This window comes from Xiphias gladius, chromosome 8 (assembly GCF_016859285.1).
Source record: "Xiphias gladius isolate SHS-SW01 ecotype Sanya breed wild chromosome 8, ASM1685928v1, whole genome shotgun sequence".
NCBI lineage: Eukaryota > Metazoa > Chordata > Actinopteri > Istiophoriformes > Xiphiidae > Xiphias > Xiphias gladius.
Genome location: NC_053407.1, coordinates 20,185,611 through 20,211,428, shown reverse-complemented (window position 1 = coordinate 20,211,428; position 25,818 = coordinate 20,185,611). Strand labels below are relative to the sequence as shown.

At 42.8% G+C, this 25,818-nt stretch overlaps 1 protein-coding gene across 4 annotated transcripts in view; it reads left to right on the top strand.

Annotated features, from left to right (window-relative positions):
- The first annotated feature begins 3,163 nt into the window (after positions 1–3,163).
- The window catches only part of tspan18b (tetraspanin 18b), a 32,618-nt gene continuing 9,963 nt past the window's right edge, over positions 3,164–25,818 (top strand). The window contains exons 1-2 of one of the 4 annotated variants that reach the window (XM_040133928.1): positions 3,164–3,486; positions 22,103–22,186. In XM_040133928.1, coding sequence (XP_039989862.1) covers positions 22,184–22,186 — 3 coding nt within the window. In that variant the 5' untranslated portion in view covers positions 3,164–3,486; positions 22,103–22,183. Of the gene's footprint in view, positions 3,487–4,018; positions 4,318–12,912; positions 12,936–15,134; positions 15,304–22,102; positions 22,187–25,818 lie in introns of those variants that run through there. The other 3 variants (XM_040133929.1, XM_040133931.1, XM_040133930.1) reach the window with 3 other exon arrangements.

Sequence of the window (25,818 nt, the reverse complement as noted above, 5' to 3'; positions counted from 1 at the left end):
TTACTTAACACACAGACATGCTATCAATCTACTCATCTAAATCTCAGCAACAGAGCAAATAAACATATTTCCCAATATGTCAGACTATTATTTCACAGTACACATTACTGTATTCATCTCAGTGTCAACAGAAAAAAGGCTGCATGGTTGAAACAGAGGCTTGGATGTCATTTTAGATCTGCACAATGCCAAGAACCTGAGCCACATCTCATCCCGGGGAAGAGATGGTCTTATCTCTGTGCAACAACCACAGAACTGTGAAATTACACCTCTTGTGTTACAGGAGCCTCAGTATTTACATATTAAAAAAACATTTAAGACAAAACAATCCAGCATCAAATTACCACAGAATGAAATATTAAATTACTGATATGCTGTTGCCAGGGAAATTCCTTAAGACTAGCTCCCCTGTGTGTGTGCACATCGACGTGCACAACAATAAGGCCTACTTTGAGCGAGCTTGTGAAGCATAGCCATGGCCCTGTGTAATGAGATAGCATGTGGTATGATGCTATGTGTATAAAATTGAGGCGCGGGCTGTGTAAATTGAATTAAATGGGTTTGTGTGCGATAAGAATTTGCAAGTGAAGAACGGTGTGTGTGTGTGTGTGTGTGTGTGTGTGTGTGTGTTATGTGATTAACAACGACAGTAAATGTTATAGCCAGGAGCTTGGATGGAGGAGGAACAAGTAGATTGTACACTGAATCCTGCCTGAAAAAATGGGGTTTCCAATGATTTTGGTAGATGTAATGAACACAGCATGCAATCCAAATTCCCCGTGGTTTAACCTCCACATGGCTTAGTTGGAGGCTTTCACTGAAATAAACAGTTTCTTGAACTTGTTCCCTGAAGCAGCAAAACCTTCCATCACCTCATCTAAATGACCTCAAGCGTCATTAATTAACGTTTGGAAAATAAAAGGCATCCCGTGATTTCTCCTGCATCAGCCTCAGCTTTTGTAAAATCGTTTCTTGACTAAGTTTAAGATCTGAGTCACTTCAAAATGTTTCCTGCTAAGTGACTTAGACCATCACTGAAAGGCCAGAACGTGAGACTGCAGACTGATTTTTAAGCTGTGCATTGACTGGTGTACTACATCCCAAGGGCCACAGATCACTGCATTTGTTGATCAATCACTGATTGGCTAAGAAAAACAAATAATCACAGCACTGAACTGTGTCAGGGTCCGAAGAGAGGACTTCTCCCCAGCACCATTGATCCATGTGAGCACTCAAAGGCCGGGGGGAGGAGGCTGTTTAGTCAGTGATTCACCTCAGCCTTTCTTTACTTTCTGAGACCTCTGAAAATACCCAAGGAGCCAAAAAGAAAATACCTCACAGCTGTTCTCTCTGCAGCCAAGCCATTCCGGCGATGCTTTTCCTACACAGACAGAAACCCCTACGTCTGAACCGAACTCCCTACGAGACCTTTAATCCAACCGTTCTATAAATTAATCTCTGCCTTGTTTTAAGCTTCACTTTAAGCCGCTGGTTGTCGTTTATTCTTGACTTCAGAAATGCACTTAAAACTGCAGAGGGGTCCTGAGGGCCACTAAGAAAGGGATGAGGAGAAAACACAAGGAGACTGGGGGCTGGAAGTATCACATATGCCACTGGGAATGTCAGTGTCACGACCTTAGAGGAGAAGGCAAAAAGATCAGTCTCTGGAGCGCTTATCTTGCTCTCCATCTGTAGTAGATTTTGTGACACGAGGAGCACAGAGGGATAGAAATCACTTCAGACCCCCCTCTTACCCCCTCTAAACCCGAAATAAAAGCACTCCTCTTGTGTTCTGGCTGTGAGAGAGGCGCCCAGCATGAATAATTAACGTGGGACAAACAATAACTATCAGCTGCCTATCTGAGAGTTGGCGCTTATCAGTTGCGCGAATCAAAAACAGAGTTGAGACTGTTTGTCAAAAAAAGTAATTTTACTTTGACCCTTAGGATACTCACTGGAAGCAGCTATTTGTTGCATTTGTTGTGTTGCAGAACGTTTTCTAACACTCAGCGTCGAGACATTAAAGCAATTTCGGGAAATAGGCTTCTTTTCCTTCTTGTTGGGAGTTAGATGACAAAATTGATACCACTCTCATATCTGTCTGTTAAATATGAGGCTACAGAGAGCAGCCAGTTAGCTGGGCTTAGCTCAAAGACTGGAATCTCCCGGCCAAGAAATAATCTGGTACAAAAAAAACCATAAAACTGCAAACTGGTCATTTTCGCACTTCGGGATATGACCTGTCAACTGGTGAGCTTTAGAGTTGCTGGTAGGCAGAGCTTGTTCTAGTTAGACAGGGCGAGGCTAGGCGTTTCAACCCCCGTCTCCAGTCGATTAGCTTTATGCTAAGCTAAGCTAACCGGCTGCTGACATGAGCTGGCATGAGTGTGGCATTCTCGCCTAACTCTCCGCAAGAAAGTGAAGAAGCTCATTAAGGTCGTACTCCTTTCAACTGAAAAACCCATTTAATATGTCCCCATGGCGAATTAAACGAATCGAGAAGAATTCATTTTCTAGGTGAATCAATTTCAGTCGAAAATTCAGAGAGATTACACCTAATTTTGACAGGTAACAGACTGCTGTCGGTTAAGATGGTTAAAGGCGACATTTGAGTGTGTGTGTGTGTGTGTGTGTGTGTGTGTGTGTGTGTGTGTGTAACTTGATTTAGGACACTGTCACAGACAACAAGGGTGACATGACAACTACAAGACATCGATATCATCATTTTTAAGAGTAAAATACTCTTAAAAAAAAATAAGCGTACGAAAAGCTCAAACATTAGGACAAAGAATGTCTCTAAGAGCATCTATGGCAAAGTATAGAGAAGTCAAAAAGAAACTAAATAAATAAACAAATTGAGAATATGACAGTTATCTATCAGACTCACAGCTTAACTGTTGCATCTTTTCGTTTTTTGTTTTCATATAGCCGAATGATATCTCTGGCTTTCAACGTAACGCTGGGTTCGCGCCCGCCGCTTCCAATAATTCGGGAGCGACAATGGAGAAGGTGAACCGGGGGCGGGCACGTCGGCGGACAGTCCCCGCCCTCCGCGGCACAGCAGCTGCCGGACGAGCCGCTCAGCTCCCAGCGAGTTCACAAAACTGTTTGCATACCAGTCCCCCCCCCCCACCACCACCACCACCTCACCCCGCCACCCCCTCTCTCTTCTTCAACACTGCGCGCTTGTCCAAACTGGGATCGCAGATCTCGGAGCGGTGGATTTTTATTAGCTGGACGCTGCCGGGCACAATTCACCTCCGCGGACATCCCAACTGATCGGCAATTTTTTTTTTTTTTTTTTTTTTTTTTCTGAGCGTCTGTGCGTGTTTTTGTGTGTGTGTGTGTGTGTGTGTGTGTGCGGTTTATGTTAATGCTTACATCCAACAGTCTCAGGTTTGTCAGACAGGCTGCTCTAGTGACACTTTCGCAGGGAAACACGCTTGTCACAGCCGGAGGCTTCGGGCAACTGAGCTGCGTTTTGAGGTAAGAAAACGTGTCACTGCTCTTGGAAAAAGTGTCTCCAACTTAAATGCCGCGCGTCGAAACGAAATGAGCCCAGTTTGAATCCCTCGCCCGTGCTGTTTTCCGGCCGCCGTGCTGAACGAGCCCCTTGTTTACAGCGTCGCGTTTAACGGGCGATGTTGTGCGCAGTGTTCGATTCTCAGCTCACTTTGTTACGGCAAGTTACATTTCCTCCTCGGTCGAGTTGCAGGGAGAAAAAACATTAACACCCGGTAGGAGAAATTAAATGATGGGGAGAGAGGCGGAAAGCTCGGCCTAATTGTTTGAGTCGTTTATTAGGCTGTTACACCGTATAAACTTGAGTTAACCTCGGGTCAGGTCGCTGTTTCCCCCCCTTAAGGAACGAAAAGGGATCTCGCACATACAGCAAATATCCACTAGTGATTAAATGTGCCCGGAATCAGTCGGAAATGCGGTTTAATAAACAGGTGTTTTAATAGAAAGGTAGGTTAAACTATGGGAAGCCAGACAGCAGGGGCAATCCGGAGCGATGTGTGTCAGCCTCCAAGCTGGCGTCCTTCCCACGGGGGGGTCCAGCCACGACCGAGGAGGAGGCTGTCCTCGGAGATGTATGGGGCCACCACATGGATGTCTCTGGCGGCGCTACCTTTTGCCGCGGGGCAGGAGTCCACTGTCAGTGTGCATTAATCAGAGGGACGCATCCTCCCAAACCACCTCGTCCCTCTTCCTCCGTCTCATCTCCGCTGGAGCAAAGGCGACACATTCAGGAGCTCTGAAAAGGGGAACTCAGTACTTTTGAGGGGGCACAGCCGACTGCTGTATTGCGAAGAGGTGAGCGTGTGACTTTGCAGGGAATCCGGGCACATTTTTAGGGTGATTTTTGTCAGTGAAAAGTTTGCCGCTTGACTTGGACACCAACGGCTGAAAAAGTGAGCAAAAAGTTCAGTTTCGACTCAGGCAGACAAAACTCCCAACATTTGTCTGGTTCCAGTAACAGCTGGAAATCAGGTTCTAATCAGATTCTGCCCGAGGAGATTGGCTCCGAGGGACCCATTAACACACACCGGTGTCCAGGTGAGCGTGAAGAGCTGGAGCTTCTTGCCTCAAGTTAAAGCCACGACCCCTCGCTCTAGCTCTCCATCTCCCTGAGGCTGCCTCAGTTTGTCGGGAAAGAGGAGAAAAGAATCATATCACGCCCCCGCCAGCAAGGACTTACTGACAAATCAGTTTCTGTCATGATTAATGACTTCGGCTACCATATTGGTGCATCATGTAAAGATTTCTTCCTTTTCTTTGTCTGTCTCTTTGTTCCACCCTTTTCTGTTGTTTTTTTTCCCCAAACCTACGTGATCGGGAGATTTGTAGAGAGAGAAGCACACAAACTGAAAACAGAGGCGGGCTTGTTCGCCCTGTTGTGGGTGAACATTTGCCTTGTCAAAAAAAAAGAAAAAAAGAAAAAAAGGAAAAAAAGAAACAGTAGTATTGATGCTTTTGGAGCAGCTGCCAACACAAATGACTAAACTTCGCCCGAAGCCTTTCTCTCCTCAGCTTGATTCACATGAGTGTTGGGAAATAGTTTAGTTGCTCAGACACAGAAGTGATGTCTGCAGGATACACGTACAAATGCAAATAGCAGGGTTTGTAAACCTACAGTGTAATTTATGCAGGGAATAAAGGTCAGCAACAATGATTTGGTTTCCTCGGCGGACCGCGGAGGATAGCAATTAGGAGGGTACATGTTTGTGTGAATTCTCTCTCAAATCTCCACCGAGCCGGTATTTATTCCACCTACAGACACGGAGCACCTGGTGTGAGACCTGCCACTGGTGCTCAGTGCACTCATTTTAAATGTGCCCCTGACAACGTGTTGCTCTCAGTAAAACATTCAGAGTGCCAGCGAATAAAACCCAACAGCAGAAACAAAGGAACGGGAAAGGAAGTGTGAGATAGACAGAGTGTGTATGTGTGAGTTCACGGCTCCTCTGCCACCCAGGCCTTGGCAGGGATAGAAAAGTGTGAATTGCAGTGTGTGGCAGCTCCTGCTGAGAGGGTCCGGGTGACTGACTTGATGCTGCCTGGCCTGGCAAAGCGCAGCTCATTAAAGGCCTGAAATTAATCAGCCTGCAGTTCCACATGGTTGGGTGACTCCGATTTCTGTCTCTCTCTCTTGTTTCTTTCCATTGCTTCCTTTTTCTTTTTTGGCCTTTTTTGATCACTGGCCCTTATTTTACACCCCCACCCCACCCCCAATTCCAGCCTGCAGAGTGTGTCTGTATCTATATCGATGGTTTCAGAGCAGCAAAGCAGAGGGAAAACAAGGCTGGGTCATCACTCTAAACTCGCTTTCTCCTGTATCAGCTCCAGTGCGGCATCAACGGTCCGTAGAGAGCCCGGAACTAAATGGAGTATCTATTGGCTCAATGAGAAAATTGCTTTTTTCGATTGCTAGAGGACCCTTCATTTAATGTGTGTGACGCAGAGGCCTCAGCCAGTAATGGGTTCGGCATCTTTGTTGTCAGGAGACATGAGAAAATCAAATTTGATTTTAAGCTGGCAGAAATAATTTACCCTCAGAGAAGGTGCATTTTTCATCAGCTGTTTAAAAGCCGTGAAGGTGTATTTGATTATAGCCATGTGTCTGCGCCATGTTTTGTAAGCACAGAATTACCGAACGGTGCGGTTTGATGTTGTCCGCTGAAGACAGTTTCATGTCACAGCAAAACTCTGCTGCAATATAAGCCAGCCTGGCGTGGTGCCTGTTTAAAAAACTCAATTTTTAGTTCTTCGTTAAAGCGTTACGTTTAACCACAAAGCCGTAGCTGACATGCACCACCTGAAAAATGTGACCGCATTTTGGGCCTTTGGCGACGAAATGTTGCAGATATTTTTTTTTAAGCTTGGTAATGTGCAAAAGTTGGTGTATTGATAAAAGCAAAAAGCGACAAAAAGCAATGGAAACAGAGTGAGCAAATTAATCATGATAAACACGATTAATGTCCACTGAAGCTTCTGCTCCTTTGAGGGGCTGAAAAATTGCAGCCGAAGAAAACATCAGATCCGTGTGGAGTAATGAGGAGAGTGTAATGTTTCGAATTTATACACGAAACTAACATAAATGGCTCATTTCCATGTCATTTTCCACACGATTTTCATTTGTTTGAGGTTTGACTGGTGCTCTTTTAATTATGTCATCTTGTTCCAGCCTCCTCTTCTGCAGTGGTTTCCTTGCATCCGAATGGAGAATATTTACCTCAATGCACCCAGCTCCTAATATTTGCATAGCATTAGTGGATGGAAACATGCATTATTCTTTTTTTTACTTTTGAGGGTGGCGGGTAAATCCAGATAAAACTTGGACTTGTGATTAGTCGGCTTGTGCTAATTACGTCTAAATATCTGATGCTGGTGGAGACTGTCGAGAATGAAGACAGTGCAAGGAAGCGGGAAAAATGTTCTTCTCCTTTTCAGTAACACACAGCTAGCAAAGCCATGTCCACTGGAACCCCCCCTGCTCCTCACGTTCGTCGCTCTGTCAGTGAATTTGAGAACAAAACACAGGAACTGCATGGCAGAGTCTCATATTCCATAAAGAGGCGAGGTGAACCTTCCCGTCCTCGCTCTGTGACACAGATGATGTTACTGTCGAGAGTGTAGCTAAAGAGCGGTGCAGCCCGGACATCCATGGTTGTGTTAATGCTATGAAGGGGTGAAATCCGATGTTGCAATGGTAAAATTTTACTTTAACTGCCCCATGTGTCATTTGTAAGTATAAAAATATAATACATTGTTTTGTAACACATTGTAATGTCGGTACAAGCACTGAGGACTTGTATAGTTTTTCCAACAATTATAACCTCTCTTATAAAGGCATATTTATATTATACTGTTATTCATTATCTGTCTATATACCAGCCTCTACTTATGAATTCTTCACTGCAGTTAAAGCTGACAACTGTATCAATGAACATTTTGAAAAACCCTTATAAAGAAAATGCTTTATAATCCAGTAGTATTCACACATTCACGCATTCCTTTGCCCCTTGCGTGCCTCCCTATGGGCCAGGAAGTGGTGGGTGACCCAAGCTTGGGGCAGCTGGCTGCCCCAGAGTTCACCGAGAGCAGGAAGCTGAGGGGCCTCTGTCCACTGACGCTTCCTTTTTATCGGGAGGAAGCAGGCCGGCTGTTTGTGCTCAACCCAAGAATTCTTTGTGGTTATCTCGCCTTCACGCCATTTCCCTTAATAATGGCCGAGCAGGTAATGAGGTAGAAGGTATGTATTTGACAAGCTGGGCTCGGCAGATAGCAGGCTCTCAAACGGGCTCACGGCTTGGTGGGCGCTTAGTTGAAGGTACACTCAGACCCATCTCAGGATGTTCAAATCACATCCATCTTGAAATCCTGCCAGCCACCTTTTCCTCTGCATGATGTTTTTCAGAACTCAGGTGTCCATTAGAAGCTGCTGGCGAGGACCCACTGGTCATTACACAGAGCGAGCACACTCAGTAAATCCCCCTGCCTTTGCCAGCAGGTTTCTTCATCACTTTGTGCTCTTTTTATCCCCCAGATGTAGTCAAAGCTCAGAGAGGGGCTTAGGCTGGCCAGGAGTCTGGGCCTGATAGGTATGTGACACAGGGTTAATGTGTGGGGAGATTACTCGCCGGGCTTCAGAGAGACTGGAGCACAACTCCGATCCACTGAATGATGCTGAAGTTTAAGCACACTGCCGTCTCAGACAGCATTGCACAAAAGAAATAGCTCTATGCTTTCTGTGTATAAAATGGAGGCATCTGTTTGCCGGATGAACAACAAGTTCTTTGGTCAAATTTACACAATAGTACTGGGGTTGACTCACATGAGGTTCAGTGCTGCTGGCACACTGGGCAGGAAGAAGCTGGGTGCTAATCGAGTAGCACCAAGGAGGAGGAGCTCATTTTATGGATGTGATTGTTCCCCACGCTCACCGCCTCACACTGGAGTTTTTCACTATAGATAATATTTGGGGAAAATTTTAACATTTTATGCATAAAGAGCTCTTGTGAGACTCGCTCGTTGCCTTTTTTCTTGCTTAAATAACTTGGTTCCTGTCATGGATTTTGATAAAGACCCAATGTTCAGATTATTTATCAACACAAATGGAGGATTGTATGCTCAGCGTGAGGAGATGTGTGCTGGATAAAGAATATCACAGTTGTCACGCTGTGAATTGACTCCATGTTAGGGCTGGTAAATGCTTCTCCCTCTGCACATAAGCTAGCGTGCATGGGTGTCAGATTTTGTGTATGGTATTAATATGTCCACTTCAGGACACATTAATATCATACTCAAAAAGCTGGCAAAGCAGTTTCGAACGTGCTTTGCCATTTTATCAGACAGAGCTGAAATGATAAGTTGAATAATCAGTGTTGATCACCAGAAAATTAATCTGCAACTGGATTTCTTTCTTCAATTTTCTAGCAAAAATGTCAAATATTACCTAGTTCTAGTTTACCAGTGGTGAGGATTTGCTGTTTTTTTTGTTTTTTGTTTTTTTTTACTGCACGTTGAATGTCTTTGGGTCATAGGCTCCTCTGCAACCTATGGTTACCCATAACAATTTTTTTTTTTTTTTACATAAACATATAAAACAAACATTAAATGTTGATACAGACCCCTTAGATTTAATTTCATTATTTTTTAAAATTGTGACCAAGATACTGAGCAGAACATTTTATAGTGTAAATGTCTACTTGTCTGTGCTCTCTGGTGGCCAAACTATGACTATGACTAACTGACCTCAAAGCCATTGTGGCATTTCTGTTCTGCAATTTTTTGTTATACTTTTTTACATACACCCATACTGATATACCTGCAATAAGCTAGTATCAGTGGATTTATTGGTCTAACTACAGTTTACATGTATGTATGACATTAGTCATGCTTGCTCCAAAAACGATTTCACTTCATTGTGGGCCACTGTTCTGCTGTTGGTGGTACTGTGAGCCAAGCTCAGCCCAGATCTGTTTTTACAGCCTCTCTCTGTGACTCATTGGGCCTAATGTTTCTCCCGTCTCCTGACTCAGGCATTTTTGTAATGAGATGGGACTCTCTCCCAGCTTCTGGGCTTTCTGGTGCCCTAGCCACAACTGTGTCCCAACTCTCCTCTACTCCACCCCTCTCTCTCCTCTCTCTCCTTCTCTTCTCCGAGGTTCTCCTCCTTGAGTGCTCCTGCTCTTTCCATCCAGCTTTCTGGAATAAGAGAATATGGCTTTACAAGGATACTCATTAGTCATCTGGGCCTTTTTATAACGTGCCCTATTTTATTAAATACTCAGCTCTGCTTTTTTTTTTTTTTTTTAAATTTCCTCTGCCTAAAGGGGATCTGAGTCCCTGTAAATATCCTGTTTATTTTTAATCACTGACGATGGGCTAAGTGTAATGTGATATGATAATTGTTGCTCGCAAGTACAAACACTTGCTCGCACCACAAATTGATTTGGTAATTTAGAGGGCACAAATTATTTCAGGGATGGACAGTAGGTTGTTAATGATGACCCAGATAATTAGCCAATTATCATTTTATACAAATTAAATGCGTGTTGGGTGCTGAATCTAGATGTTAGCTCATTAACTCGCTTTGGCCTGTTTAGATGATGGCTGGAAGTCTCGATATGAAGCCCAGATGGTGCGGTTACATCAGATTTATGGACACAGGGAGGACTGTTGGTTGGTTAGTATGACGTAGTCTTGTTTGCTGTCTCGGCTTTTCCAGCATGGATGAATTATAGAGTGCCTCTAAGAGATTTATTTTGAGCGTGATTTGGGTTTGCATCCCAATCTGCTGTCTGCAGTCAGTGATAACCGTACAAACCTCAAATACACAAACACATATGAACATGTAGCTCTCCCACACATACACCCCTGCAGCCTGGGTGCTTCTGGCAGAACTCAACAGGAAATGGCTTTGTTTTTTATTTACTCTATATGGATCTCATATCTGCTTGAATCTAGGCTAAATGTTTTTCTTTCAAGTAGTAAATATGGCACAGAGAAACCTTAGCTAAGCAGAGATTTCTTTATTTTAACTTGGAAGTGAATGTTGTAGTAGACGTAACTGGGCTAATGTGATTCTCCTTCTTCCTTCTTGCAATCTGATTATGTTCATTTCTATTCAAATAAAATGCCAGTATGAGGGTAAGTACTTTTAAAAAGCCCCTGCGTTTTTCTTTCCGCTAGACTGGCTGCTTTCTGCTGCCTTTGAAACCCACACACCTTGTCCACAGCGCTGCTCCCTGCAGCTCCCGTGGGATAACAGCAATGTTACAGTCCCTCCCACAGGGCAAGATTCTTCACAGGTCTAATTAGAAAATATGGGCTCCTTGTCAGTCTTCACAGCATCAGGGGGACAGATCAGTGTTTGATTTCAAAAAAAAAAAAAAAAAAAGCATTTCCACAGCGGGTTTAGGCCTCTACCTGGGGAAACTTGGAGGAAGGGCCGGCTAATGATCTCTCTCCTGCCAGGATCACAAGCTTCAGAGATACTGTAGACGCTTGTGTATCACTTCAGCTTTTTAAAGAAAATATACTGAAAATATTTAAACTAGTAGCAGTCGAGGTGAGGGTCATCTGTCTATTTGCATTTAGAACCTCTCGTGGTTAAGTTATGTTATCTCACCTGAGGTTAAGCCTTATAACGTCCTGTTGTGTGATACAGGTGTGCTTTTTGCAGGGTTCTCTGCTGGTGTTTCTTCCCTGTCATTCTGTTTATTGCCCACAATCACACCGTTATATCACATGTGTTTGAAAACTGAAGCACAAAGGGGTGCTGAACTGTGGCTTACAGCATAGCAATACAGCCAGCGGAGGTCGTTCAAGCAACCCAGCATCCTTCAGCAGTTCAGAGCATCTTTTGTGAAGGTTGCAGATGTGGCTCTTGGACAATTTCCTTACATGTTTCTTACAGTGATGAATTTACTTGTCTGAACAGCCTCTGCATATCCGACTGAATAATTGGCTTTTAACAGCAGATCGAATGTACACGTCGTACACGGTTATTTTTACTCCTCAAAGGGGAAAACAATTAGACAGCGAAGACTGAGCGCCTCACTGCCTCATGATTTTTTGATGGTGCTTTATGAAATTTTTAGCCGACCGCTACTTTAAAAGCGCGCTACGCGAGACAGCATTCATGGGTCACTGCACTAAAACACGACCTCTGTCCGTTGGGCAAATAGTCGGTCAATGCCAGCCGATGCGTTACGGCCACAAGCAAACTGCGCTGCCGTGCTGTGAAGGGAATGTGCTGCGTTTAATAAATTCAGGGGATCAACTTCCACAAGGAATTCTTAAGAAATATGGTTTTCTAAGAAGGGAGAGAAAAATAGACATATCCTTTTGAGTTAAAGAGCTATTTTCCTCACTGTACATTTCTTTGCTAATAGTTATTAGGGTAAACACATGCACACCATGAAGCATAATTCCTTTTTTCCGTAATCTGTGCGTCGCTGCATCTTCCTTTCTTTGAAGCTTAGGGAGAAAATCAGAATCCACTGCATAGGAGAGCTGGCCACTGTTTAACCGTTTTAAGTATATTAAAGGAGTTGGATATTTTTATGAAAATATATTTCAGTCCTAACATTTCTGACAGCAGAATCCAGGGATCACCTTCACATATGTTTGTCGGAGATAGCACAGGCTCGGCAAGCGTTTCCAGTATGTGAAAATAAATTGGCTGCAGTGTTCATTGATTTAAGTGTTTAAAAAAAAGAGTCCAGACATTTGGAGGGATTTTTTTTTTTTTTTTTTTTTCACTGGAACATCGGGTAACTTTGGATGGCTTCCCACTGATTTGTCACCTGTTCACTTCAGGACAACAGGACAAGTCTTCCAACCTTATATTGACCACCTGCGTGTGATGCTAAAAACTGTGAAGTGTTTGAGGACAGAACAGACAGCTCAGGCAGTGTGCACCCTGGAGAAACGGGCTCAGATCATCTTTCCCAATAACACTTAGCAGGAGTCAGATCCCATGTGAAATGCGTCAGCACCAAAGCTGAAGCCAAAGTAATTTTGTGGGTGTCTCTGAAAGCCCCTGGATGTGTAAAGGTTCTTTTGGCTTAATATGTCAAGCCATAAAAAAAACAACATCATTTCTTCAACTGGCTGCTCAGCTGGTGGCTCGAAACTGCTGTTTTAACTGGACAGATGACAAAGCAGCTTTTAGCTTTTAGAGTCCTTCTTTGATACATAAATAAAATTTAGTCTCAGACAATAACCGGACATGATCTCATTTGATCTCACAACATTGAAATGTTGCACAATGAAGAAACAATGAAGCAGGAGAAAGCCAATGTTGTGAGCAATTACCAAAACCACTTTTGCTTATCTCTGCAGGCAGTTTGGAATTGGACGAGCTGTTTTTTTATTTAATAGGGAACAGATGTCCAAGCCTTTCTTACTCAAAACATCTCTGGGTAAGCTTTCCATATATTTGCCACATCTAGAGTAACCCCCCACCTCGCCCGCCCCTGATAATCCAGTCTGTACTGTGAGCTGTTAAAACACCCCCCCCTTTAAATATTTGTATATTTACTGTGTTGCTTTTGGCCTGAACCAAAGGTCTGTTGTGTTTACATTAATCTTGAGAATTTGCAGACTGCTGGAGATTTTGAAAAATTAAATAAAAATAAAAACCCATTTAAAGTCTCCTACTGTAACTCCGCAGCTCATTATACTGAATATCTTCTGTAATCTCCTCCGGCTTTGTTCATATCTTCACCATTTGGTGGCTGGTATCGACACAAGTCTCATGCCGTGAAAATGAATGAGTTTAATTTTTCCTTTTGTTCTGTAGGCTCATACGTTGTGATTCAGTCTGGGTTTTTTTTATTTATTTTTCTTATAGAGACTTTATAAAAGAATTCCTGAACAGATTCTGGCTTTTTGCATAGACTTCCTTTAACAATCGACAATATTCTTCTATGGCAATTTGATAAAAGCTTCTTTGGTTACATTTACCACCGCTGTGGTCCGCTGTATGTGCATCTTCAAGACAAGTGGAAGAATTTTTTGTAGTTTTTTTTTTCATTTTAACCTCAAGTCACATACAAATGTTTAAATAAACAGAAGAGTAGTAATGTGTTTCACCATACATATCCCAGCTGTGGGCACTCCGGTGGTCCTGTTACAGAAGTTGAGAGAACTAAATGGGCTGTTTATTTGTAACTGTTAGGCTGTGGCGGGCTGATGGAGATACGCTACCCTAATAACGCTGCAGTGCACGCTTGGGCGCATTGCTCACAATGTCACCACTACCCCCAATTAATGCGCAAGACAGCATCAATAGTATCTGCTCGAGCGAGACAGTTGTCATCAGTTCCCTAGAGTTGAGGAAATTGAAAGTAAGCTCAGCAGTGGTGTCATTGCTGTTCTGAACTTCTTAACTGCATGTGCTCCATGGGCTGGTTCATCGAGAAGCTTCTGCATTATAACTATGGCTGTTGTCATACTTTTGTGTTTTTAGTCTTGAATCAGAACCAATAATTTTTGATAGGTTTGACCTGGTCGTCTTGACAGCGTTTCCCTGAACACGTTCATCCCTCGCACAATTGTCTCAGATCCATCATGTTTTGTGGTGTAAACCTATTGACTTGTGTTTCTTCAGGGACCTAATGTTGGACCGCCTCCAAGCAGCTCAGTTTCCATCCTCTCCCCCGATCTTTCCTCTGTCCCATAAATCAATGTGATGTAATTGCATAAACTCCCTTTCCCACAGCACGGGCCTGAAGGCAGAGTACTCTCAGAGAGAAAGTATTTCAGTGTGGCAAGTTAACCTTAACCCCCTGATTTCCACAACTGCGAAGTCCCTGGCTTGTGAAAGTTTTGTTATGGCCTTTAAATATCTGTGTTTGCATGGTTTCTGTCGTTGTTAATGTCTGATGTTTCGTGCATTGTTTTTCCAAGCAGAAGGGCTGTGGAAGTTAACTTTCTCACAGCTGGGACTGACTGTTTACATCTGGCTAATACACTCTAAGCTCAGCAGATTAGATCTCATTTCTCTGAGTGCTTTTTGTGTTGAGCCAAGCATGATTTCTCCTGACGTCTCTCCGCTTGTGGCTCCCTCAGCCGATCACAGGAATGTTTCTTAAAGAGCTCCTGCATTTTCACGAGACTGGAAAATGTCCATCCTCCTTCTTCCACATTTCGGTCCCACTTGGCTTCCTCTTGGGACTCACTCAGAGGCAGGATATCTCCTCAAAGGACATCTTTCAACTCTTTGTCCAGGGAGTACCGAGGTTAGAGTGAAACAGTGTGGAAAAGAGTTTAGCCTAAGGTTTTTGCAGGGGGTGAGTCTTACTCACATAGTTGAGAATTCTTTATCCTGGTTGTATCTTCCGCTGCTCCAGTAATCCTCCTGCCATCAGTCACACCCTCTGCTCTGCCGAAGAGCGATAAAACAATTTTTTGCCCCTCACACAGAAACACATTTTCAGGCTCTTTGGCCATTAGTGCGAGCATATTAGACAGTGTGAGAGACAAAAAGCATGAGTCATTTTTAACTGCTCGCTTCCTCTCTGTGATGTTGTAAGTTTGTCACAGCTTGTTACTTGCTATCACCACAGCCACCACATACAGCCGGACATAGATGGTGGATTCGGAGGGATTTGGGGTTCTTATACACATGTGCAGCTTTACGAGAAGGTCCCACTGTGGAGGCCCTCTGGGCTGAGGAAATGATCCAGATGCAAAGCTTCTGGCTCTCATAACCCAGTGGGACACCTGCCCTGCTGCTCCTGTACAGCCCTCTGCCAAATCCACAAAGACACAGACTACCATCTCCCTGTAAGGAGGAACTTTGTGACATGCTGTTGCATTGTGATTTTCTCTGCAGCTTGTTTAATATTTGTGTCTTGGTTTTCATTCTTGTAATGAAGTTCTGCCCTATGTTTCAGTAGAGCACAATTATTGCTAAGCTCAAGTCAAACAGTGTTTGTTCTCAAATAGTCTGTTGCCTCAGTTAATCTTAAATTCCATAACAAGTTAGGCGTTGCTACAGTTTGAATTGCTTCTCAAAAGTTAACAGCTCTGAAATAGACATATTTTACTTCTACTATCCAACTTACCATAAAATGTTTATGTTTCAAATGTCCGTTCATCCTTAGACTGTTGAGATACAAAATCAGCTAGTGCTGCTCATGTCTAATTACAGTATGTTGGATAACAAGCATTTGCTTACATCTGGGGATAATTAGACTGGCCTTATATAAGTAATTCATTTCAGTATGCACATAATAGTAAGATCAAAACATTATTACCTGATTTTTTTTGAAGGTCTCTATATAGTCAAATGTACCTTTTTAAATAGGGACTGGAATCATGATATGATATGATATATGATATTGATTCTTAAGGTGCTGATTCCATATGTAATGTGTGACAAGTATTACAGTTAAAGAGTATTACACTGTCAGTTAGAGTAATGTTGCCCTTCAATATTTACAATTTCTTCTTGTAATCAATTTATTTAGTCGTTAATGGACTGAATAACCACTCTCATTATATGTATGGTATTTGTTGTGTAAAATGGGGCTTCTGCTATTTTCCTCTGAAGGTTAATGTTTTATTTCGTAACTAGTTATGTCAACTGTTGTTGACATTACCATGACAGAGTTGTGCAATAAAATAGCACCAGTTGCTTGGATATAAATGGTGCAGCGATCCTGCCATCTTTCTTCATGGTTGTTTATATTTTTGTCTAGTAATGTAAGTCACATGTTTATATGCATAAACAGCAAGTGCATTGTTTCAATCCAGCCTTTTCAGCGCCGTGTGACCTTGTTTGAGTCTAGTTTAAAACAACAATCCTTTGCCTCAAATATGCCAAATGAAAATATTTATTCTGGAGTCAATAAATCATAGATACTCACAATCATCATCCGAGTTTCAGAACAGTGTCTGAATATAGTAGTTAGTTTTTCAGGGTGTGGTCTCTAAGGAATGCAGTGAAAACCGACAGCGATTGGAACCAGACCCACTAGAGGCCCCAATGAGTCGGGACTGAACTGATGTTGTAACTACCAGGCAGAGATCCAAGTGACCCTCAGCCCAATTTTGGATTATATTTTCTTTATTGAGATTTATATTGTATACTAACCCTGCTTGTGTCAAAGGTTTTGTTTTTCATGTGCATTATTATGTAATGTACAGAAAATGGCCATGGAGCAAGGATGAAATTAACAAAAGCAAAACATCACTGCTTTGGCAAAGTTTTCGTGCATATGAGCACAATTGGCTACTTCAGAAAAGAGGTTTTGCTTGTGGTGGAGTCCAACCTAGAATTCACTCCACTGTTTTAATTTTGAAAACAAGTTGCATCTGGTCCCATTGTGCAAAGACACTGTTTCCACTTCTTGTGTATCTTCTGCATTGAGATGTTTACCACATTGTTTGTCAGAACACTAAACAGTTTCATGAGTCTTAAACAGGCAGGGGGGTCAAGGTGAGGGCATATTAAGGACAGATCTTCCCAATTAGAGCTGACGTTCCAGGTAAAAGACAGTTGCCTCTGCTAAAGACTTTGTGGTAGTGATCATTGCTGAAATGTTCTTTGCTACAGAATCTGATTTCCACAAATATAAAGGACAACCTACTGCTCTGTGGTATTTTAGCAAAATTGAAATGAGGCCTAGAAATGGTTAGCAGATGTGTTCTTCACACATGTTTGAGAGGCTGGTTTGACTTATGGGACAACAGTGGCCACGTATTTCTACATTTAATGTCTTGTGGAAAATATTATACAGGACACCATATGTTTTAGTACAGATTACTATTGAATCTCATGGTGTGTTTAGTTGTAGTAACATACAAAAATATCAAATACAGTAAATCATTAATTGTGCTACATGCTCTATAACTGCCATACTTTGGTAGACATACTAGGAGGCTATTTTTGTTAGCAGTAAGTAGGTTTGGGACCAGTTTTGTATGTGCAGCTTGATTGAAAATTTGGCATTAATCGATTTGTAATGTGACCAAATGATAGATCTTGTAACTGACAAAATAATCAGCAGATTCATCAATAATGAAAACAATCTATGCTGCAGGTCTAGCTATTACTATAAGTTTTTTATAAAAACATTTCATTGCACTGTCAGTCTTCTAATTTTACAAATCCGGGGTGTTGCTTTTTGTGCACTGGTAATGTTTTAGCTGAGGAAAACATCCTGAGGGAAGACTCTGTGCAAACTTCCTCTTTGTACAGGCAGCCTGGATCTTCTTCATCTCAATTCCTGTCTGGGTTGGAGGCTCTGTGAGCTGTAAGCTGCATGATTCTCAAGCTTTACTGGGCTTTAGGATTTAACTGGGATGGAAATGGTTATCATGTGGCTGTTCATCAGCTCGCAGGACATTAGGTTGGGGGAGCTGGTGAACAAACTGGCGAGAGTTTAAAAGCCCCAACCCCCTCTGTGTATGTATTAATGAACTCTTACCTTGGCTTGGAAGGCTGCAATGCTGGTATCCTTACTGTGTTTTTGTAACCCTCACTAAAAAAGCCTTGCTCCTAATTGTGTCCCACGGGGCCCTGAGCTCTCAGTATTCACAGCCTTTCCTGTCCCTCGCACTGATCCTCCCCCTCTCCCAACCTTAGCCCCATCATCCCAATTCGACAGGTCTTTCCTCTTTAATCGCTCGACTTCAAAGCGATATTCTGATGCCCCCCTGGCCCCTCGCTCCTCAGAGACAGGGGGCTAGCCTTGGGGGCCTGGGAAGTAGGGTGAAAGTGTGGTGGTGTACGAGGTGGTTAGTAAAGTTAGACAGGCATGGGTTAAAGAAATTAACAACAAGTAGTTCAGTTCCTGTTCTTCATCATGTTGTCACTAGAGAGACGTTGGTGCTGTGTAATCATAGAAGCAGGTTGCAGATGTTTGAAAGGGTCTGTGTAAGACACTCTGCACAGTTCTTTGATGAGAGCATCTTTGCAGAGGTGAGAGATACGGGCTGCTGCCTGAGGAGCCTGCTACAAAGAGAAGAGGCCTGGCTAATGTTTGCCTCTGATTTACTAAAGCGGTGGACAGTGTCGGCTTTCATCAGCATCAAAATAGCACCCTCTGCACACATTTCCAGAGGCTGCATTCTTATCAGGTTTCCATTTAGTCCAAAACGATTAACACTGAGAAAACAGAGGACTGCGTAATGAGTTCAGTCTGCATCTTTTAGCTGAAATAATTGTGTTCTTCAAATGAGAGACTACACCCTTGCCCGTGAGCACATACTGGGGTGCGGAGAACAAAGAGAACAGTGGGTTAGCTGTGGCCGGAGAGAGGAGAGTGAGGGATTGGCTGTGCGATGGCCCCTGATCAGAGTGGGGATTGTTTCTCCATCCTGGTGGTTTATCTTTATCTCTGGTGGTTAACTCACACCGTCAGATCGATAAATCCAGATGGGGTAAGGCGATAATTCTGCCTCAGTATTGCCCTCATTAAAGTAGATGTTCAGGAGATATATGGCAGCTGGCAATTGCCCTCTTTCTCATTTCTATGATATCAGAACAGGATGTAAATGGACTCTCTCAGAAGCTGGCTGGAGATCACAAGGGAGAGCTGACATCCAGAGCCGTAGATTTTTCCTTTTATTAAGTGTTTTTCAGCTTAAAGGCCCCATAGGCAATGTTCTCTAAATTTGGTGTTGCCTTTAAAGCTCAGATGTTTGCTTTTGTCAACACTGGTGAGAAATTGAGGTCAAACCCAGCTGCAATTTGTAAATGGAAGAATTGTCACTTCCTCCCTCATTTTCCTGTCCGCTTCCTCTCCCCAGAGGAAGCGTCGCTGATCGCTGTTGTCTGACCTGTGACATTATAGCCAAGGTTGCCCGTCTGATTGACAGGATGAGGTGACTTATGGAGGCAAAGAAAAAAAAACACAATGAGTCCCTAGCCAATAGTACACAAATAGTAAAGGCTTTGCTTAGGACATTTTGTTATCAAGGGGCATTCGTGGTGTTGCCCTCAGTTGGGAACACGAAAAGTAACATTCAAGGGTTGTGTGAACAATGAAAAAGAACTCCTCCGCACACCTAGCCAATCAACGTGGTCAGATGCAGTTTGATGTTTCGAGAAGCGCCTTATTTTAGGCAGTCTGACCCCGTAAGGCATAAGTATGCTTGAAAAGAACTAGTTTGTACGACATGACGTCTGACCGTGTCAGCAGTAAACACATGCTAAAGTGTTTACTGCTGTTCCTAATGACCAGAATTGAAGGTGGGGTGAAAAGTCGATAGAGAGAGGAGAGACATGTTTCATGTAAATTGGGGGTTAAAGGTGCACATTGTCCAATAGTCTGGCACTTGTGGCATTACACTTGTTTGTTTAACATGCAAAGTGACAGAAATAGTTGAGTAAAGATTGGAAAAAGAGCTTGAGAGAGAAGTTTAAACCCTGCTTACTCTGTAACATCCACATAGCTGGCCAATCCCTGCGTGAAGTGGGCAAGAATTTTGCATTGTCAGTTTTAAGAGTTACAGAAATTCTCACATTGGAAAGGTGTAGGGGAAGGGGAAGTGAGACACTGTTGACACTTGTCCAACAGGCACTTCTGTTGGAGTCTACCGGTGCCTTTTAATACCTCTTATTCTTTTACGGCTACTGCAGTTTCCTCTGCTACCTCTATTGTGAATTGAACTGTACCCCACATTTCAACTCATGAATTAATACTACAGTACATACTGTAAGTAGAAGGGCATAATTTATAATGTGCCACTGTCTTGCACACAGGATATTTGTTGGTGATGCAATAATATTGTCAGAGCCTGAAATATCAGCAGAAGCTAATCAATTAGTGACTGCCTTGATGTTTAAAAATTGCCCACAGTGCTTATGAGCTTAAATTTAAATGACAAGTTGGCGAGAGAGATTTGTTTAAAAGGAAAGCCATTGAGTGGATGTAAATGATACCTTTTCTCTAGTGTTGAGTCGTTCCCTGCTTTGTTGGACCCTCAGTGGCCTGGCCTTTCTAGTCTCCCTCGAGGGTTCGTCCTATTGTTGTGCCTTCTCAGCCGTCTGCGCTGATCTCTCTTCTCACCCCCATAACCGATTCAATGAGGCTCTGCGATCCTATTGGTGCTCCACTTTCCCGTGAAAAGGGTTCCATGGAAACCAAATCATAATGCAGACCCTCAACACTGTTGCTCTCCACCAGCTAATAGCTCTCTAAACAGCGGTTCCGGAGAGACTACCTCTGCAACAGGCTTCAGTACTAGATTACAGACATGATGATGATGATTCTGTACCTATCTGCTGCTGTTGTAATGTAGACTGACGCATAATGAGAAGGGATTGCAGTGTTGTATTGCTTGGGGATATGTTTGCTAAGCCATATGGTTAATATTTTGTAAATGGCTCTTTCAACGAGCTGCTCATCCTTTGACTCCCCACGCATGTGTCGCCACGGTGGAGATTTTATTGATTCCCTGAGCATGTGCTTTGTAGTGTCTGAATTCAGGGCTCTTTGATAAGGGAGTGTATCATTCCAGTGCATCTCTCCACTAAGATTTTGCCGTTTACTTACTCAGACTTTGATTGCCTTTTCTAGATGTAATCAGAGCTGTGGATTCTGTATGAGGGAGGGTGCGCGGCTGCCACTGTCAGTCGGGTTCTGCGTCCTGGTGAGTCTGATGTATGCTGGCAATATGGCGTGTCGGCATGATGATGTGGCTGGCTCTATCAGCCAGAATACTCCTGGGATATTCTCCTTCCCCAGCCCCTGTCAAAATGAGAATACCCTGCCTGTATTTCACCATCTAATGTGGCGAGAGCTCACGCTGTTCATGCTTCCATTGGCAGCTCTCGCCATATTTGACGCTGTAGTTGTCAGTGCCAGTGCTTTGAAACCGGCTCAAAAGTATTGTCAGTCAAAACTGTGGCGATGACTATTTTCGCACATAGATGCTGGAATACCAGCAGTTTAATTGGCTCTCATTGCTTTATCATTATTTTCAGGTGGGAGACACTCCAGAGCAGTTTAGAAACAGGAAAAAGTTTAAAGCATTTATGCTCATTAGACACGCAAGGTTGGAGATGTACCATACAAGCCAGTAACATGTGGTAAGAAAACAAGGTATTCTACTTCCAGTGAATAATGCATGAGTTCAGATGCTCACCAAGGTCACATCAGAAGCTGTATGAGGAGACTGGTGTGCTCGGTCTTCTAATAAATGATAATTAACTGAGCGAGAAAGTACACAGATTCTAAAACCTTTTTAAAATTAAAATCTTACCTGCCCAGAACACAGGCCTGGACTTCTACTATGAAAGGCAGTAGATTATTTTTATTCTGTCCTTGTTAATTTTGCCTTCCATCTGAGAAGTGAAATATTCACAGAGATAAAACACTGTTGCAGTTTTAGATTAGCTCACTGCTGGGAGCGAGTACCTCATACATAATAAATGCAAACTCTGTCATTTTAAGTGTCCTACAATTTTATTTTCTGTGTTTTTCAAGCTCCCAGTCTTATTCTGCGTAAATGAATTACACATACCAAGACAAATGTGCCACTTTTCTCTCTCCTTGCCGTTGCCTCACTGTTTTTTCATCTCATTAGCTCAGTCCTGACCTTTTTCTTCTTCCCTTGTGTTTCTGTCCAACAGCCCATGAAAACAGGAGAGGAGGGAAAACAGAGAGAAGACATCAGCTTCATCCGAACATAGACGAGGCACAAGCAGATACACATGGTACGTTAGCATTTTATCCACAAGTGAAGCACGTATGGCCTTGAAAAAACCCCACAACTTTTATCTTCAGCACATATTCCTGCATGAACCATGTTTTTCCCCTTAGTTTTCCCTCAGCATCTATAATGTGGTGGTGTTGCCACAAAGGATTTTCACCAAATCCAGCAGTGATTCCACTCCACCAGACACATGTTAAATCAGAGAGAGAAAGAGCAGAAAGACCTTGTTGACAGCCTCTTTTCAGTCAGATGCTGACAGTACAGGTGCAAAGCCATTGTTGCTGTCAACAGAAGGCACGATGCTGGCAAGAGCCGGTGCTTGAAGCTGGTCTTGCAAACAGGCAGACAAGTGCTTTTGTTCCTTTACCATCGCAGCAGGCCAGCACTGGTCTTTGTTAGCCCCTGATTTGCATTGGTATTTGTAACATTAGCATTCCAGGCACGGCTGAGCAGCAGACACGTATAGATTGAGAGGTTAAAGGAGAACTTAGACCCAGACACAAAAGCTGTAATCAGTCGTAAACATTACGAATAAAAGCAGCCAACCAGACAAATAAAGGTGTTTGACATGTAAGATTATAACCAGAATCCTGAGCCGTATTCAATTTTGTAAATATTGTCTTCAAAAATAATTCTAGTTTATTACAGTTTGGGTCTTATTTTCTGTGTTTTAGACATCATTTTTAGTACTTAGCTAATGAATCGCTGAGACCTATGAACACTGCAACATTACTGAAAAACAGACAGGGTAAGAAGCACAAGCAGTAAGTGGACCATACCGGTTTGAAACAGAGGTTAACAAAATTCCAGATTTCCAAATTTCATAATAATTTGGGTTATAATTTGAAATTTGTAATGAACTAGAAAATTAAACGATGTATAACAAGCACTGTAAATGATTGAGACTGGAAGTTCGTTCTTGAAATTGACAAATTTCAAATGGACAAATCAGTCTCACCACGAGGTCTGTCTAGTAGCTGTTCTGGAGCTTTCGGTCATGTAAATCTTCCTCAACAGATTGAGTTTGCACAGTTCTTGTTCCTGCTGGCTTCAAAGCAGAGACTGAAGTTCATTCTTTATCTTAGAAACAGTAGTTGACAAAGCAATCTCTTCAGAGGGAAATTCAAATCTTAACATCAACAATTGCAACTGGGCAAATTCCATCTTCTGAGAAAGATTGTGATACGACTGAAAGCTCCAGAAAAGCTTCTAAATAAACCTTGTGTTGAGATTGTTCTGTCAAATATAAATGAAAATAAGACCAGTTAAGACTTTAAGACAAATTGTAATAAACCGCAGTTATCCTCTAAGTTCTGTGATTAATCCTTTAAGCAATCATGACCTCAACCAAGTGCTCCAGTATCACAAAGTTAGTTATATTAATCACCACAAACAGTACAAGGTGCTTCTGCTGCAGCAAATTACAAGGTACGATAAAAGAATCATGAATTTTCTGCTTCACTGTTCATGAAAAGGCATTAATCCACATTTGGTTCATTTCTATGAAAATGTTATTTGCAGTGGGGCCTCCAACATACGTAGGTATCTCTTTCATCTGAGGCTCCCATGAAAAGCACAAACATTCACGCGCTCTATCCTCAAGGCTTGGTGTTGAATCTTTGCATTTCACTTGAAACCCCAGCCTTTAACACATAGTAGGTAACACTGTTGTTTTTTCTGTTTTGCTTTTTCGTTACGCTGAACTTTAGCTTAGTGTATGAATGTTCAGATGTGTGTGCGTGTGTGTGTGTGTGTGTCCGTGCTGCACAGAGTCATCGGTAAGTGATAAAACAGCTTTTAGGTCCTCTACACGGGGGATACTTGCTGTAGTCAAACTAGCGTATGGCCTTGCAACAGGGTGTGAGTGATTGCTCATTAGACAAATGGCTGGCCAAGCTGTCCCCCTGTCGTAAAGTGCTTGGCTCTGCTCCCCTTTGTTTTCTAACAGGAACTAGTGCTAAGTGGAGACGCCAAACACTGCTCTGCAGAGAAAGGCCACTCTCACCCCATATCCGGGTTGCCGTGGAGACCAGCGTCCTTATTTGAGGGCTGAAAAGATTCCAGCATGTACTAAAAACAACCCCAGTGGTTTTCATAAAATTTTGTATTTGTATTGGAGCCATAAGCAAGTCAAGGTTTTGAGTATTTGTTTCGTTTATCTGTTCTTTGTCAGAATTTAGTGATGTAAGCACATTTGTGTGTGTGCGTGTGTGTGTGTGTGCGTGTGTGTTTGTGAGACAGTGTGTGTTTTGTGTTCCTGCACGTTTATGCTCCTCAGTGTCCTTTTGTGTTTAGTCCCCTGAGGCTGAAAGTGTTGTCTTTCCTTAAATCTCCCTCTGTTTACTTCTGCCAAGGCCATCTGTGATGTAAACTCTCTTTGTATGGAGATTTGACAAAGGCAGCGACTTGAACAGTATTTAAAACAAGGTCCACAGAGAACTTGACCAACATTTTAATTTTCTCTTGCCTTAGGGTCAAACACTGCTCAAAGCAGAGTTGGTGAGCTTATTTACTGGGTTTTTCATCATTTTTTTTTTTCAAGCAAGGAACTGATATTGATTCCACTCCTTAATGACTCTGACATAACAAGAAGATTTTGGCGAAGAATATAGGAACTTGCAGAAAAAAACCCACTTAAGAAAGAATAAGGCAAGAGGGCAGAACTAAAAGTAGAAGTGCAGTAAATAAAGCCCCCCTCATGTCGTCGCAGTAATTGTTGAGCATGTAGTTTTGAATTGAGTTGTAACCCATTTTTGTGGAAAGCCCCCACGGCAATGTGTCATCCTCCAAAGTACCCTGTGGGAAAAGCCCGGGCTGAGTCCTAACAGGCGGCAGTGAAAAAGTGTTTATGTGTTCATTGTGTGCTGCTACCACATGCCCTCACTATCAGACAACACAGCAGACTAAGAGCTGAAACTCCAGGGGATCAATGCATCATTGACCATGTGCCTGGGCCTGGTATTGATCCAGCACTGCGCAGCCAGTTTGTATCCCCACTCAGCCAGATAGAGGTGCCGACACAATTAAGTGAGAATCTGTGCCTCGAGAGGGTGAGGTTCACGCACACAGTAGTGTCCGATAGAAGCCAAAATCTGCTCATCTCAATCACATCCTCTGCTCAAGTTAACCAAGAAGCTATCAACACCCTTGCCCTTTCCGATCTTTCTTATCTAAGAGGCCTGAGAATAAATTTCCCCATAGGAGTATGAGCAACTGTAAGTACTGAACCAACAGCTGGATGCGCGCCCAGTTGGGAAGTCAAGAATGTGGCCTGCAGTGCTGTTGACAACACATGGTCAGTGTGTTTCTGACTGCGTTTGTTCATTCTGGGAGTCTTCTCTAGTTAATCACCCTGTTGTTCAGGAGTGTGTCAGCTGCCTGGTCAGAGGACTTCTGCCCTCGGGGATTCATGCAATCTCATTTCCAAACAGAATGGGTCAGGAGAGCGCCACTCACAGGCTTAGATAAGAACTGCTTTAGATTCACAGCACGTTTTGGGACAATGGACTTAAGTGATAAATGGCTTTGCAAGGTAGAGTGAATTCATCAGTGACTGCCCGTTTTTTTTTTTGTTTTGTTTTTTTGGTGAACTAGCAATTCACATAATGTGCAGATGCTGCTAATGTTCACCAA